The sequence below is a fragment of the Athene noctua genome, chromosome 17 (genome assembly GCF_965140245.1).
Source record: "Athene noctua chromosome 17, bAthNoc1.hap1.1, whole genome shotgun sequence".
Taxonomy (NCBI): domain Eukaryota; kingdom Metazoa; phylum Chordata; class Aves; order Strigiformes; family Strigidae; genus Athene; species Athene noctua.
Window position 1 is genome coordinate 7,026,003 of NC_134053.1, and position 15,572 is coordinate 7,041,574.

Genomic DNA, 15,572 nt, shown 5'->3' on the forward strand with positions numbered 1-15,572 from the left:
GATGTTGTAGCCATCGCTGATGTTACTATAGTGCCAAGGGACTCTAGCAGTTGATTAAGATGACCTCGTGTTGGGTGCCTCACAAACCTGGAGAAAAAGAGCGCTCTCTTACCCAGGAGAAGACACAAGACATGACTGCAAGTAAGGGAGATGAAGGAAACTACAAAATAATATTGCTCAACTTCTTGGAGCATAGCTGTATTGGAAAAAAAATACACCAGGGGCATCCTGATCTTATAGAGTATATTCATAGGCAAAGGGAGGATAGCGCAGCTGAGTTGGGTGTGCTTAGATGGAAAAATCCCCAGGCAGAGGGGCAGCATGGAAGAAAGCATGAGTGTGATTGTTTGGGAGCCTAGCAAAGGAAGAGAGAGTCTGGTTTCACGGCCAGCTGGAGGAGGGAGCTGACTTCTTGGTGTTAAATGAGTAATAAAAGACAAAGCAGGGTTGTCTGTGAAAGCCTTTGAAATAAAGGCAAGCAGTTTATGTTTAGAATTCAGCAGAGAGCTGCTCAGAGAGGAGAGCAGAGAGATGGTCAAAGTGATAGGCTTGGGAAGAGACCTCTGAAACAGCATTTGATACAGGTACCTGTAGGAGTGAGATTGGCAGGGGGAGATAAAAGGGTTTTACAGCAGAGGAGAAGCGAGCGGAGGGGAGCTGCAGCTGTGTGGGAAGCCAGGGAAGGCTGCATTTTTTTCAGGTGTTATGTGGGAGAAATCTGCAAGAACTAGACCTTGGAGTGAGTTAAAGGTCTAAGCTGTATTGTTAGTAAACTCAAGTGGGATGAGCTCCGAGGGGAGACAGTGCTGCCTTGGCATGTGGAGATGGAGCTGGCAGATGGATGACCATGAGAGGCTGGAGATCCTTTGTGCCAGTGTGTGATTATGCAGAGAACAAGACTTCTGTGGCCAAGAGCACTGCAAGCATCTTTGCAGCATCCATCCACTCCAGAGCCCTGGCCTGCAGGAAGATATTGGTTTCCCCTCTCCTAACTTTGGCTTCCTTCCTTTCATATAAGGTATTGAAGGAATACCAGTAGGTTGTTTTTTCTCAATTGGAGAACAAGAAAGCAAAAAAAACCCCTGTATGCTCCCAAGCCATCTTAAATGCCCTTTTCTGCTTCATTTTTGTTTATGGAAAAGAAAAATTTCTAAACTTCCCATGAGTAATACTTAATATATATGTAACTAAGTGTCTACTTCTGGTCTCAGATAATTGTTATTTTTTAATTGTTGATCACCCATCGGCTGCAAAAGTAGGCAAGTAAATAAGTAGCTTTTGGGTGATATTAATTACAAGCAAGCAAATTAGATTCCAGTAACTGATTTTTTTCCCATGGCTATCAAAGCCTGGGTAGCTAACAGCAGGATAATATCACAAATGTCCTCGTTCTCCCACTTCACGGCATAAACTGATTCACTGCTTGGGCTCAGCAAGAAGCCCATGCTCTGTGGCTGTCCCTCGGGAACGCCGTGTGTGCTGTCACAGCGGCTGCTCCGGGGAGGGGGCACTGCCTCAGCCCGGGCCCCCACACCGCTGCGGCGCTGCCATTTCTGTCTCTCTGGTCGATAGGACAGGAAATTATCATTTCTCAACTTGCCAAAACATGAGCATCTGCAGTGATATAACAGGGCAGAAAAAGTTGTAGAGTATCTACCGATAAGAATTGCTGCATATTTAATGCAAAGGATATTTTCAGTATAGCTGTGTAATTGGGAAATTAAACCGTCTGAATGTTGTCATACATGCTAATTATACTAAAGACACCAAGAGGAAAAATCCTCATCTTGCACATAGCAGATATAGTTAGAAGATAATGACATTTTAAATTTGTACTCACTCTCTTAGTGCACAAAGGTGAAAATATTTTAACTACGTGCATTTTGGTTGGAATGCATGTGGAAAGAAAACAAATATAATGTACTTATGTACAGGTTTTTTCCAAATACTGACAATAACAGGCAGATCAGGGAAATGTGAACTTGCAAATCAGCTTTACTAGCATTTCTTATTTTGCATAAGTTTTGTGCTAAAAAAGGCTGTAGGTATCCCAATGAACTGTTATCTGCTGTGTCTGTCAATTTGCTTGTTCTTACTTACAGATGATTGCAGTTATTTTGTATTTTGTTGTTGTGCAAAGCAAATATTTTGGTTAAAATGTGTTGAAATGCTGTTTTAACTGAGTCATTCATTTGCAACAAATGAAGCATAAAGAATGCATTTTGGAAGCTACACTTAACAGAATTAAAATCATCACGCTGTTCCTTCCTTAAATAAATTCTATTCAGCAATTCACCTGTGTAATGAATGGCATGAAAACTCTATCTGCCCCTGTATTGTTCTTATGACCTGTGCCATCAAGGTGGTTTTTTTATTGACTGAAAAGGAAAGAGAGAAAAAAATATTCACAGTTCAATTTGTTCTACTAGGTTCCTCATATTGCCCAACTCTGCTCCCTGTATCTGTATGGAGTTGATGGCATCCATACGATCCGCCTCGTTATGTTGTGCACAGCTTCCACTTTCCCAGGAAGAGATGTACTTTTATTACATTCAGTTGGTTAGAGTGATGTCAGCGTGATTATTCATAGGCTTAAAGTTGAATATATATCCTACAACAGTCTGAGGGTTTAGATCTTCTCTGATTGTTTCTTTGGACCTTGATGATCAAGCAGTGTTTTGTTGGAGGAGGAAGCCTCATGCAATAAAATTAAACTATTAAAGAATCTCTCCCTGCTGAGACATGAGTACATGGAATGGTTATAGACTTTTTTGTTATTGTAATTTGATGGCCTTTGATTAATGCATAGAAATCTGCCATCTTGTCTTTGATAAGTACTTGCTAAAAATGTTTATAAACATGTTGGGAGTTACTTAAACTATCTTTAAGGTCAGAAAAAGCATCTACTCATCCAGCATATATAATTACTCACATGATGAGTTCTTGTGGTGCAAGACTGGCTCTGCAGTGCTGTCACAACACAGACGCTACTAACTCGTACCTGGGCAGATGAAGAAACAGAGCAGGTATCAGCAACTGCAGAAGTCAGAGGCTGGAAAATTCAGTGGAATTTGGCCACCTAAAGACTCTGAGGTTTTTGGGGGGTTGGTGAAAAATCTCAGCCAGCTCTGCAAAATGTTCAGCTCCTCCCTTACATGTGGCTCTGCTCTAGTGCTGGTTGGAGGAAGGTGCACGGATCAGAGCCCTGGCACAAGCCCACACCAAAGCAGCTGGGATGCGAGTGGGGATCCTGAGCTGTGAGCTGAGGTGCTTCATTGACAAGAGCGAGGAAGCTGCCCATCCCATCTGACCTCCACTAGCTGAAACATTGACCCCTGACGCTGACTGCCCAGGGCCCTGTGTCAGCCTGGGGAGAGCAAGGGGTGCTCTCCTTGCCCCCATGCACACCTCTTCTTTTGCTGCATGTAGAGGGGGCCAAGGCAGCACTTGGGCATTTAAAGTTGCAGACAAAACTGTCCTGGCCACCCAGGAATTCAAAATTCCCTTGTGCAGGCAAGCAACCCTGCATCCAAGAAAACAGGGAGTCCATCCAGCCCTTGTTAACTGATCTGGCTGTTAAAAGCCCGTCTCCTGGGAACCTGTTCCCATCTGCCGTGGAGCAACTGGTGGGATTCAAAATCCTGATCTGGACAGTGCTGCTTGTGAGTCCTGGCTCTTATAATACCTGTGGCTACCCTACCATCACAGTCCTCCATGACAGGGGTTGTTACCAGGAATACATTATAGAAGATGCTAATTTTTTTTTTTTGACATTGCTTGGAGCCCCCTGACCATCTGCTCTGCCAAAAGTTGATCTACCCCAGTCAGGGTGAAACTCATTCCTGGTATGCTGAGGGCAGGAGGCTGTGTGAAGGAGACCTGGTGGGAAACTTGGCTTCCGCAGGGTGCTCCTCAGTGGGAGGATGGAGCTGGCAGCTTGTGTTGAGTCTGCTGCAGCAAAACGTTCTACAAACATCCAAAACTTTGTGATTACAGCCCATGTCTGTATGTAATAACTGTGAGAAACAGCTGTAGGAAAAGTATTTTCTTGCAATAGATAAGTTTTATTATATTCTACATTTTTGTAAAAATGGGTACTCTTAAATTTAATGCCACATGAAAGAATCTAAAAGGCTTAAAGTACGTTTGATATGGAGCAGCATCTTCCCTTTGCCCTGCTGTCAATCTGCTTGAAACACCCGCTCTGATGGAAACTGTGAAGATTTTGTCCCTGATGTGATGACCTAGGAGGTAAAGATAAAATGGTAGCATGTGCCCTAAAATCCTGACCCCTTGAAGTTAAGAGCAAAACTCTTCCAGCTGGAGTGGGTTCAGCCTTTATCTTTGGTCCAACAGCTCCCAGGCTGCCCATGATGAACCTTTATCCTTCATTGCCCTCATCTGCAAAACAGGATTAAAGGTCAGGGTGGAGTGTGCAACATCTTCCAGAAACTCAAGGAAAGTATCTGAGGTACCCTTGCTGCTACAGGATGATGTGGGCAGCGGAGGAGAGGTGGCACTGTGGGTATGGTGTAGGACCAAACCCTGGAGCTGCAGGCTGCCCAGAACGGAGACCAGGCTGCTGTGCAAGCTATGCCATGTAGTGGGACAGAGTTTTTTTGTGCTGAGGAGTCATAAAAGAGTGCAAACCTTTAGAAAGCATTTCCCGGTGCTGCAGTGTTTGTCACTGATAACCCCAAATCTGTTTCATGTCCTTTACTGAGGTCAGTGAACTTGCGGTTGCAGTTTTCACTTTGTCAAGGCTGTCACCGCAGAAGTTGCTCACCCTGAGGTCTGCAGGCTTGTCCTAAAAGCTGGGGGTTTGAGTCACTGCTGCATGGTCCTCCCAGCCCTGCATGGCTGCGCTGCCTCTGCCTTCCTCCCGAGGATCACTTTGATCTGCCCACAGTCGTGCCAAGTGCCAAGAGAAATGACCCCTAATAAGAAGAGGTTCTGGAGCTGCTTAGCAGGAAATTACTACAGGTGACGTTGCTAAGCAATGTCAGGCTGGCCTGACTGCTTAGGATAACACTACTCTGCTGGAAAACCCAGGGAAGGTTGAGGGGTGTTGGGTGGCTGCAGCTTTTTGCTCAGAGCAACGGATTCCAGAAGAGAACAAATGATAATCCTCATCTCATCGCGGCTGGTGTGGCAGTTATCAGAAGTGAGAAAGATCTTCCCCGAGAGCAGCAGCAGCTGCAGGAGGGACAGGATGAGGCAGGGGCAGCAGTTGATGCACAAAGGAGGAGTGAGTCCTGCAAAGAGGAGAGGGATGTACAGCGTGGGGAACCACCGCCGGGAGCCGGGGGCTTTGTGGCAAGGTGGCCGTGGGCATCTTTCCAAAGTGACACTAATTGGTGAGGGGCAGCTGCCAGCCCCATTGCTCAGCATCTGGGCACAGGGAGCTCCTGCCCTCAGAAACCCCCGTCCCTGCACCTATGAACCAGAGGCTGGGCTTTGTTGGGCTTTTTAATAAGCTGAACTTTGCCTTAGTGAGGAGCAAAGTGCTCGAGATAACAGCTCTTGAGCTACAACAGGTAGCTGTAATCCCGGGCTTTTCCCTCAGATTTCTCTGGTGTTGGAGCAGTAATTCCAGCTGAGCTCATGGGGACACAGGGTAGCGTGTACTCACTGCAGGAAGCGAGGTCTCCTTAACTGGTTTCTTCCGGGCAAAGATTTCTTCTTTCCTCCTCCACTGCTTTGCTCTAGTCCTGTCTGATATTTAATATCTCCAGAAGCAGCTATGGTTCATTGCTGAATTAATCTATTTGTGCAGAAGGTGTCATATCAATGTCCATTACAATTTTGCCCCAGCAGCATACAGAAGCAATTTTTCATCTCTGCCAGTTCTTCATTATTTCCATTTCTTACGTAGCTTTTTTTTTTTTTTTTAAAAAAAAGAGTACACTTACAGTTTCCATTTTAAAACAATTTTAAAGATCATTCCCAAAGCTGTTGAGTATATTAATGTGCTAATAGGAAGTGGGGAACACAGATGCTAAGTCTGAAGTACATTTTCATCCTCAACTGGCAGGAGCTGGAGATGTCAGGGTGTCCCCTGCCATCTGGCCTGTCAGAGCATGTTGCAGATTCACAGCCCTCCTGGGAGGGCACACTGCAGAGGCCACGGGATCCCATTATGCTGTTTATGGGGACAAGCCAGACATTTGTCTCCTTGAGACTGAATATCAGTCGGAGACGCACCAACATTTGTCTCTCCGAGACTGAGTTGGAGACACACCAACCACCCCGCCTTTTCCACAGCACCTTAAAAAACTCGGAGGATGAGGCCGGTACTTAAAGAGATGTTGAAACCGGAGACGCTTCAGCCCGCCGCAGACACAAAGCTGAGGAGGGGACAGGGCTGCGGCCGGGGCTGAGCCCTGCCCTCCCCTGCCAGCCGCAGCGCTGGGGCCGGGGCCGGTGCTCGGCGCTGCGCAGCGGCGCGGCCAGTCCGCGCGGTGCCTCCCCCTCCCCGCCGGAGCCCTGACACCGCCTCCCTCATTAGCATCCCTTCCTCCTCCTCCTCCTCCTCCTCCTCCTCCTCCTCCTCGCCGCCGGCCGGGGCGCTCAGGGGTGCATGGCAGGAGCGAGGGAGCCGCGGCGGCCCCGGGCAACAGCCCCAGCCCAGCCGCGCTTTGCTCCGCGGCAGCGCCCGCAGCAACTTTCTCGCTCCGCGGGGTGCGGGAGCGGGGCGATGTGACCGCGCACCCGCCGCCCCATCAGCCGCCCCGGCGGCGGAGCCTCCTCGGCAGCGCGGAGCGGGACCGAAGCGAACCTCCCCGGCGGCGCGGAGCGGAGCGGAACCTCCCCAGCGGAGCGGCGCGGAGTGTCACCCCCCCATCGCCCCCCGCCTCCCTCCCCGGCGGCGCCCGCAGCCCGGGGCGGGAGCGCGGATGCGGCGCGGAGCCCGTTGGCCCGGCGGAGCCCAGCGCGGGGCCGGGCCCTGCCGGGGCGGGCGGCGGGCGGCGCGGGGCGCGGGGGGATGCTGAGCCCCGCCGCCCGGCACCGCGCCCGCCGCCGAGAGATGCTCCTCGTGGTCGCCCTGTGGCTGGCGTGGCAAGAAGCGCCCGCGGCGCCGACCCCCGCGGCGGACGACATCACCCGAGGAGTTGTGAGTTATCCGCGACCCCCCCCGCCTCCTCTCCTACCCCACCCGGTACCCGCCTCTCTGGGTCCTGTGTGTCCCCCCCACGCCGGGCACCGCCGGTCCCCGCGGCGCTGGGCGAGCCCCTGCGGCTGGAAACGCTCCCCGGAGCGCCCCCCTTTGCAGCCAGTGCCCCCCGGCTTGCACCCGCTGCTCGGCGCCCCTTTACACCCGGTGCCCCCCTGCCCAGCACTCGCTCTCCGTGGTGCCTCTCGTTGCATCTGGTGCCCCCCCGCGCCCACGGAAGGGTCCATTTACCCTCCCTGCACCCCGTGCCCCCGCCCCGCACCCACCGCACCCTGTGTGTCCCCCCTCCCTCACCCCCGGGGTTACAGGGGTAACTATCGCAGCCCCCCCGCGCTCTGTGCCCTCACTACGCTGTGTCCCCCCACACCCCGGTGCGGTGGCCCAACTTGCCCCCAGGCCAGCAGCGGCGGGGTGAGGGCCCCCCCGCCTCCCCCGGGGGATGGGGATCTCTCGGGCGCGGAGAAGGGGCTGGCAGCTCTCGAGGGCTCTCTGCCTGCGGTGGAGCCGCACAAACTCCCGCCAGGAAGCGGGATAAAGATGGCACGTTTGGAGCAGGAGCGATGCCGGGGGACTGGGACGCGCTCGGGGATGCCCTGGGCGAGCTCTGACTTCACTGCGGTGGCCGGCGCAGGCTGGGCACCCCCGGGCTCTGCTGCTCCGCGCCCTCACGGAGGCGCCGAGGGCTCGGGTCAGGTCCCGGCCGGGTCACGGTGTCAGCGGCTCTGTACGGCTTCACGCCGTCTCCTCTGAGAGGGCAGGGATGGAGCCTTTTCTCTTGGAGGAGGAAAAGTTTCTCGTAGCTGGTACCAGCTGTAGCTTAGAGAAACCCCACGACTCCATCAACCCTGGGTGTCGGAAGGGCGGCTGGGGCTGGGCGTGGGCGAGCAGTCCTGGGGCTGGACCCGCCACTTTGGAGAAATTCCCTGAAATCCAGCGGATTTCAAAACGCTGCCTGTGTGCTGCTGTGAAGGAGGGAGGGAGGGAGGGAGGATTTGCAGCACGGCAGGGTTATCTAATGCGCGGGGCTCGCACGGAGCAGTGCGCCAGGACACAGCCGCTGAGGCTCGGCCGCTCGCAGGCTCCTGCCCAAACACCTGCTGGGAAGGACAAAGCTTATCTCTCCCCATCCGTTCCGAACAGAATAGAAAACGTGGGAAAAATGAGGCACATCTGCATCGTTACAGTGCCTTTGCTTTCCTCTATAACCCAATGTTAAAGCTGGAATTAATATTTCATTCACGAATTGGTGTGTTCTGCCCCAATCAATCTGACTCAAACTTCGTCTTTGACCCACTTTTACCCTTGCTACCATACGTGCTGCACTCAGCTTTTACAGGTTAAATGTTAATATTTGAGGGGGGTTATTAGTTATCGCTGGCAACTTTCAGGCATTAAGGTACCTTTTTGTTGTTCTGGACTGGATTTGAGCAGTAGCTCAAAACCACGCTGAAGAGCTGTGGCAGTCGCGCAAAGCAAAAGGTGCCGGGGATGGTGATGGTGCAGATGTGAACTGCAGGAGAAGGGTCCTGTGCTCAGACCAAGCCCCGTTTAGGCTGGGAAGTACAGAGTAGACAATGTCAGAAGGTTGTCTGGATGATTTCTCCCCTCCTTGCTGGGGCAAATACATCTCTCCGTCTCAAGACGGCGCTGGTGGGGTCATGAAGGGGTTGATCGCAATGTAGGTTTGTGCTTATGCCCTCTAATGAGCAGCAGGGAGCACGGAATGCCAGGTATTTTCAGAGGTGTTTGTCAGGAAAATACCACTGTGTGGGAAGTGAGAGCTTTAAGAATTATTTGACATCCACTTTATGAAGCAACTAAGAAATTAAAGATCTGTGATGCATTTCAACCAAATATTTGAAAACTAGGAAGCATGAAACCATGGCAATAGAAAGCTCCACTAACCTTTGAAAATTATATCCAGCAATTCTCTGCAGCAAATAGAGCACAATGTCAACAGAGCTTTTACATCCCAAATAATCCCCCCTTGCAGCCGAGAGGCTTTCAGCGCCGAGCGGGACTGTGCCTCAGAGCTGCATCCTACACTCCAGTCCCGCTATAGGTTTGTTTTAAATGAAACAGTGATGCTGGGCCAAATTAAAGTTCAGCAAAAATAAAGAGGGTTATAATTCAAAGGCAGTTCTTGTTAGAGTGCTGCCCAAAGCAATATAATATTGAATGATTCTCAGATTTCATTACTAGTGGAATATCCTGCCCAGTTTATAAATCTAGCTTGATTATTAATGTTTTTATTGTTCTTCATTAGCTGCTCTAAAAAAGAGAGCATAAAATAGCAGATGGAACAGAGCTTGACTTGAGTGTTTCCCTTGAAGTTTAGTACGTTGCTTTTGAGATTTACTACTTTGCATTTTGCACTGCTGCCTTTACTGTAAACCCCACAACCCCTCCTCACCACAGTGCCTAGTGTTCACAAATTGCATCTTTTTATGGCTGTTGGGCTTGAGCGTCTCAGGGGTGCAAGAAGCAAAAACTTTATATACGTTAGTAGTAACTGAGTAATAAAAGTTCTCACTTCACTGGGCTTTGAAGCAGGTCTGAAGGGAGGTCTACCTTCAGGTTTTGTTTTTCAGAAGACCTGGCATGGTGGAGCCTATACACTGAAGGTGTTGACCTGGAGACCTGCTGGTTTGTAATGGAGCTGGCTGTTGAGCAGGCAGCTCCTGCCCCACAGGGCTGCGTTACAGTCTGTGGGTACAGTCGCTGCACCGTGGGATGCTGGGAACCAGGCAAAAGCTCTGTCCTGGGGATGGACTGATGCCCAACGCTGAGCAAGCCTGGCCCTGAGGGAGACACTGTGCCCTAGGGAGATGCTTCGCCCTGGTGCTGGGGTTGCAGGACAGGAGTTGGCATTAGAGTGGTGGTGGTGGCATCACTGAGATCATCCCTTGTGGACATGGCCTCTGGCATCGGTGGCCCAGGATTGCAGCAGTGCCCGGAAAGTTTTAGTTTGGTTGCAAGAGCACGGGTGCAAAAAACCCCTGTGAGCTGTTTTTTCTTGACTGCACGGTCAGGGGTGACAGGGAAGGTCTTTGCGTGCCCCCCAGGCATTTCTCCAGCTGGGGCTTGCTGGGCATTCCTGGGGGCTTGCGTATGAGCGATGCCTCTCTCAGCCTCCCGCTCACAAAGCCCGCCTGTGTTGTTCCCAGAGAAGTTGCTCCCAGGGGATGGAGGCATTTGCATTCATCGGTGGAGACCACGGACCCGCATCCCCCTCTGTCGCGTCCCAAGCGGCTCTTTGTTCAGGGCAGGGCCCTCGCCTTTGTGGCAGCCTCTCATTTGAATGACAAGGATGCGCTTGTGGGGAGAGCTGGGGTGGCACAGAGCCCTGCGACGCTGTGCCCCCCCGGCTGGCTGCGGTGGGCTCGGGGGACAGGACAGAGGTCCCTCTGTGTCCCCACATCAGGGAGTGGAAGGGCAGGTGGAGCAGCAGTTTCCTACAAGTCTGTGCCCCGCATCTCCCAGGTGCCGAATTTCAAAGCAGAAGCTGGCCCTTGCCTGGGGAACGAGCTCCTCCTTGCAGTTTCTGGGGTTCTTTTCCCACCTGCAAGGGGATAGGAGCATCCTGCTGCTGTCACTGCTAAATGCCCATGTGCAGCTGCCCTCCTGCTCTCACCTGCCCCAGGATCAGCCAGGAACTCTCCTAAATTCCTGCATTTAAGCACCTGGGGTCTGGCACAGTGTCCCAGCAACATGGCTTACCGCCTGGTTCAAGGCTTGGGATAATTAGCCCTCAAAGTAAAATCCTTGCATAGAAATAGACTTCCCTCTATCAGGAGAAACTACCAGACTCATAACCTTCTGTTTCTGCTAATGGGGAAATTAAAAATTGATAACCCCAGTTGGAGCTTCATTCAGCCTTCTAAAATGGCAAGTCTTTCAGGACAAAATGCTCAATAGATTCCCTAAACAATAATGCATTCAGGCCAACGGCATTGGAGAGAGGAGCTTTGCTCCGCTCCTCTGTCGTTAAAGCACTTCATTCCTTTCCCGTGTGGAGCAGTGGCCATCTCAGGTCCATGAATTCCCTCCAAGAAAGTTAAGCTACCATGTTAAAAAATAAATAAAAGTAAAGGGCTGCTTGTTACATTTTAAGGTACCTCTTGAAGCCAAAGTACAATGCAAACTAAATTGGCTTCACAAAAGGCTGGCTGGAAGCTTTCAAACAGACAGGCTCCTGTGAAAGCATTTAATCTGGTATTAAAGCCCTGGCTGGTTTGAACCACTACTTCCCTTTCAGATTTGAGCACCCCAGACTTCCAGATACAGTCATGCAATTTTCTCCTGTGCTTGGCTGCTATTGTGGGCCCGGCCGTGTGAACTAGCCATGGGGGTTAAGCTAAATCACTCGCTTTAATGAGCCTGCCTTCAGGAAGGCTTCAGAGCAGGTGGGCGAAACCCTCCCTGGGTCTCGCTGGGGACTTCCCCATGGCTGGGAGCTTCCACCTTGGCCTCGCTCTTCATCCGTGGGTTCTGCAGCGAAGTGTTGTGGGGTGGAAGAAGCTCCTGGCTGGCAGGACCCCCCAAGCCAGACCCTGCCATCCCTGGTGGTACCAGGGTACCCTCGGTATCCTTCTTTTGCCCCTAAAAACTCCTGGAGCTCTCACAAGGGAGGTTGCTGCCTATGTGCACCTATCTGACTTGGCCTGCGATGTCTGTTATTCTCCCTTGTTAAATTAAAGTTGCAAAGAGGCAATGTGGAACGTTCCCACCCCTTGCCTGGCATTGAGCAGGACTCTCCCGGTTTGGTGTCCGGGTGTGACTCACCGACGGGACCACGCACGTCTGCCCTGCCGAGGACACGGGGGTGACAGGGGTGTGACATGGGTGACGTCGTCACTCCCGAAACCGAGGGGGAGGCTTGGATGTCTCCGACACTCTGTTCAGTCCTTGCAGGTTCAGCAGTGCCAGCAGTGGCTCCCTCTGACTCATCACCAGTGCTGTGCACTAATTTCTCATTATTTACTCATTGGCAAAAGTGCCGCAGGAATGGGCTGTGCGGCTCTGGGAAAGGTCACGCTGCGGCTGAGGAGACCTTTATTTCTGGATGCTGTTGGAGCAGGCGTGTACCCTGCGTGGGTCTCGGGTCCTAGCTGGCCTCGTGGAGGTGACAATGTGGGAGGGAAAAGCGCTCACATCTTGGGTGCGCATCACCAGCTGATGGCAAACCTGGGCCACTGCGTCGTTGCACTTTAAAGTGTCTTGTTCGGAGTAGAGCTGTACTTGAAAGCCAAGGATTTGCTTTCAAAATAACCTGGGATCTGACAGCAACAGTTCTCAAAATGCTTTCTTTAATCAAAATCACTTTAAATGGGTAGATTGGGGAGTTTCAGAAGCTCTTGCTGCTGTGCGCGTGCAGCTGCGTCTTCTTTGTCCCAGATTTTTATGAGGATTGTCTCTGATTTCTGGGTCAGAGAATTAAGAGATCTGATGTTATATTAAAAAACACCACACCAAACCACATATGCAAAGTTAAATCCAGTGCAAAACAAAGCAGGCGTGCGGGGGCGAGGGGAAGAAGCTGCTGAAGGACCAGAGAGTTTTAGATGAGTGTAATGAGAAACTGCCTTTGACAACGGGTTTGTTCAGAGGGAAGTCCTGCCGTGACTGATGTGGAATAAATGCTGATATTCATCAAGGAGTGTGGTCTTCAGATGGGACTCTGGCAGTTTGATTAGCCATGATGATATAATAGAAAACAACCCGATTAAATCTGAGGAATTTCCTGCATCAGAATAAACCATGTGCACGGAAAATCGTTCTTCCAAGAAATCTGGAGATGATCTACAGCTCCTGGTGAGAACAGTCCAAATACAGTGATTTGGAAAGTGGCTGTATATTCAGGATTTTTTTTTAACATTTTTTTTTTTCAAGAGGAGCTTTCTGCCTGTTGACTGTCAGTGGTCAGACGGAGTTTTTCACACTGGCTGACATATTATTTCATCCTGACAATATTGATCTTTTGGGTGAACAAAAGCAATTTTACCTGTGTCACAGGGTCCTTGCTTGAAGGTGATGGACATGTTTGGATTATATCATCTTGTCATTTAACAAAACCCCCACTGGCATCTCCTGTGGTTTAGGTCCTGGCTGCTGGAGATCACCCGACAGGCCAGGCACTGCTGTTACGTCCTGGGCTTGCTCTGCAATTCAGGTGTGTCCTACACTGCCTGCTACACACGCCCTTCTTTAGGGATGCAGGACAAAAGGTTCCCTTATCCAAAACACAAGAGATAAGAAGTCTGGACTGCTTCATGCACAGGTTTGGCTTAATTTCCAGAGGTTGTCAGTACTACACCGTGGTGGGGGGGTGTAACCCCCATACAGCTTCCCCACGGCTCCCATCCCAAACCACCTGGCTCTGGATTTTTCCACTTCTCAACAAATGCCACTTGCTGGAGATGGCAGACTACCAAGAGATCAACAGGAAACTTCACAGGCTGTTGCCAGACCTTGGGGATCTCGCTGTCCAAAGCTTTTTTTGAGGCCGAAGAAGCAGATCTGTGAGCAGTGTTGGGACCAAGCAAGTATCTAAACCATGGAGGGGACCTGAATGGTATAAAAAGATGGAAAAGACCAGTGTGCAAGGAAGGGGTTCCCATGGGATTCTTTTTGAGAGGAAAGCCTGGAAACATTCATCTGAGGAAGCATGCAGTTGTTTGGCAGCCGTAGACTTTCCAAAATACTGCTTGTTCTCAGGCTTTGACTGTCTATGTATCAGCCAACCCTTCATTTTCTCAGTGAGATGTTGTTATATGCAGAAGTACTACTGCTGATATTGTGGCTGAAGTACATCTTGGAAGATAGATTTTCATGTTTCCCTCTAAGTCAAAGCTGTGACTCCTAGTGCCCTGAGCTGGGTGACTCTGGCCGGGCTCTTCCACAGCCACCCTGAAGGCAGTGCCTTCTCAAAGGCCTATAATTACCAAAAACATAGAGGTCTGCTTGGCTGAAGGAAATGCTCCTTTTGTCTTACTGTAGCTCCTGGGAAGTTTGGTTATAGGATCCCAAGGAAATCACAAGGAGGAAAACAATACTATGACTGTTAGAGACAATCCCTCCACAACTCCAGATCTAATTACCTGTAAGCTCTGGAGTTGATGAATTCAGCTTTTGGGAAAGGGTGTCAGGTGTCATTAGTCACGGAGCAAGAGAAAAACAAAGCAGTCTCTCTTGTTTTTCTTGAACCCACCATGTGGGATGTCCTCCAGAGATATTACATCCACTCAACATTAGTTATGTCCTAGCTTGTGCTTGGTCGAGGCTGCACCTTTGACAGGACACGTGGTGGGGAGCATGGGGAGCTCCCACCAGCCCATAGGCTTGTTCCCACCTTGTTACTTGTGTTTACTTTGTCACTGCTGTTGCTTCTTCGTGCTCACAGTGTCCCTCCGGCACGTCCGCCAACAGAAGGGCAGTCAGTGGTGCTGCTCAAGTAGCATCTTTGCTCCTTTGATAAATTCTCTGCATTAAATTGACTTTTATTTTTCTTGTTTGTTCTCTTTTTTTTGTCACTGCTCAGCAAATTCCCTGTTGCTCTGTACCAAGCCATGCTGTCTCTACCTTTACATCCTTCATGTCAGAGATGCATTTTTGTTCAAAAGCGAAAGGAAATTGGGTTCACAAAAGGGAAATCTCTCATAGACGCGCCTGTGGAATGGCAACGTGTTTTATATAAAGGCACAGCTGAAGAGAGGTAGGTGGTTTGGGACTTTTGCCACATTTTGTTTATGCTGCAGAAATGTATCCTCTAGGTCTGATCAATGAGACTCTGAAATGAGGAATAATCTTGCATGGCCTCAGCTGACACTAAAGTGTACAGCAATCCAGTTCTTCCTCCTGGGCTGGATGCGTGTCATATTTCATGACAGAATGACAGCCCCATCAGACAATCTGTTGCTGTTCTGGCATTTCTAATACACCTTGTGCTTTGGTACGCACTCACTCAGTGTCCAGCAAGATCAAGATAATCTAGAAGAGATCAGCTGTCACGCTCCAGGGTCTTGTATGGGTGGTGAACAGGGCAACAGTGATTTGAGTAGTCTTCTACAAGCTCACCTGGGTTAAAAAACTCACTCAAGAAGATACTAAAATTCTCTTTCTCTGCCTAAAACCTGGAGTGCCAAGTGCCTGATCTGCCAGGCTCTGAGGTACTAGATGTAGTTGCTGACCAAGCAACTGCATCGCTCACTTAAAACATGACCTGAGCTCTGGGCACCAGGTCTCTCATAGTCAAAGGCTTCCCTTTGTGAAGGGTATCCAGTCCTGTCTGCAGTTAGGTGGTGTTCATGGAGTCCTCTCACCATCACTGCAGCTCGCTGGGGTTAGGTACAGCTCCCGGGGGCTCCACGTGAGAGGCGGTTGCTGGATCAGCACTAGA

At 50.4% G+C, this 15,572-nt stretch overlaps 1 protein-coding gene across 3 annotated transcripts in view; it reads left to right on the forward strand.

The window, feature by feature from the left end:
- The first annotated feature begins 6,568 nt into the window (after positions 1-6,568).
- Positions 6,569-15,572, forward strand: part of MMP17 (matrix metallopeptidase 17) — a 69,013-nt gene continuing 60,009 nt past the window's right edge. For 2 of the 3 annotated variants that reach the window (XM_074921057.1, XM_074921059.1), the window contains exon 1: positions 6,569-7,114. In XM_074921057.1, the coding sequence (XP_074777158.1) occupies positions 6,986-7,114 (129 nt within the window). In that variant the 5' untranslated portion in view covers positions 6,569-6,985. Of the gene's footprint in view, positions 7,115-14,815; positions 14,889-15,572 lie in introns of those variants that run through there. The other variant, XM_074921058.1, reaches the window with a different exon arrangement.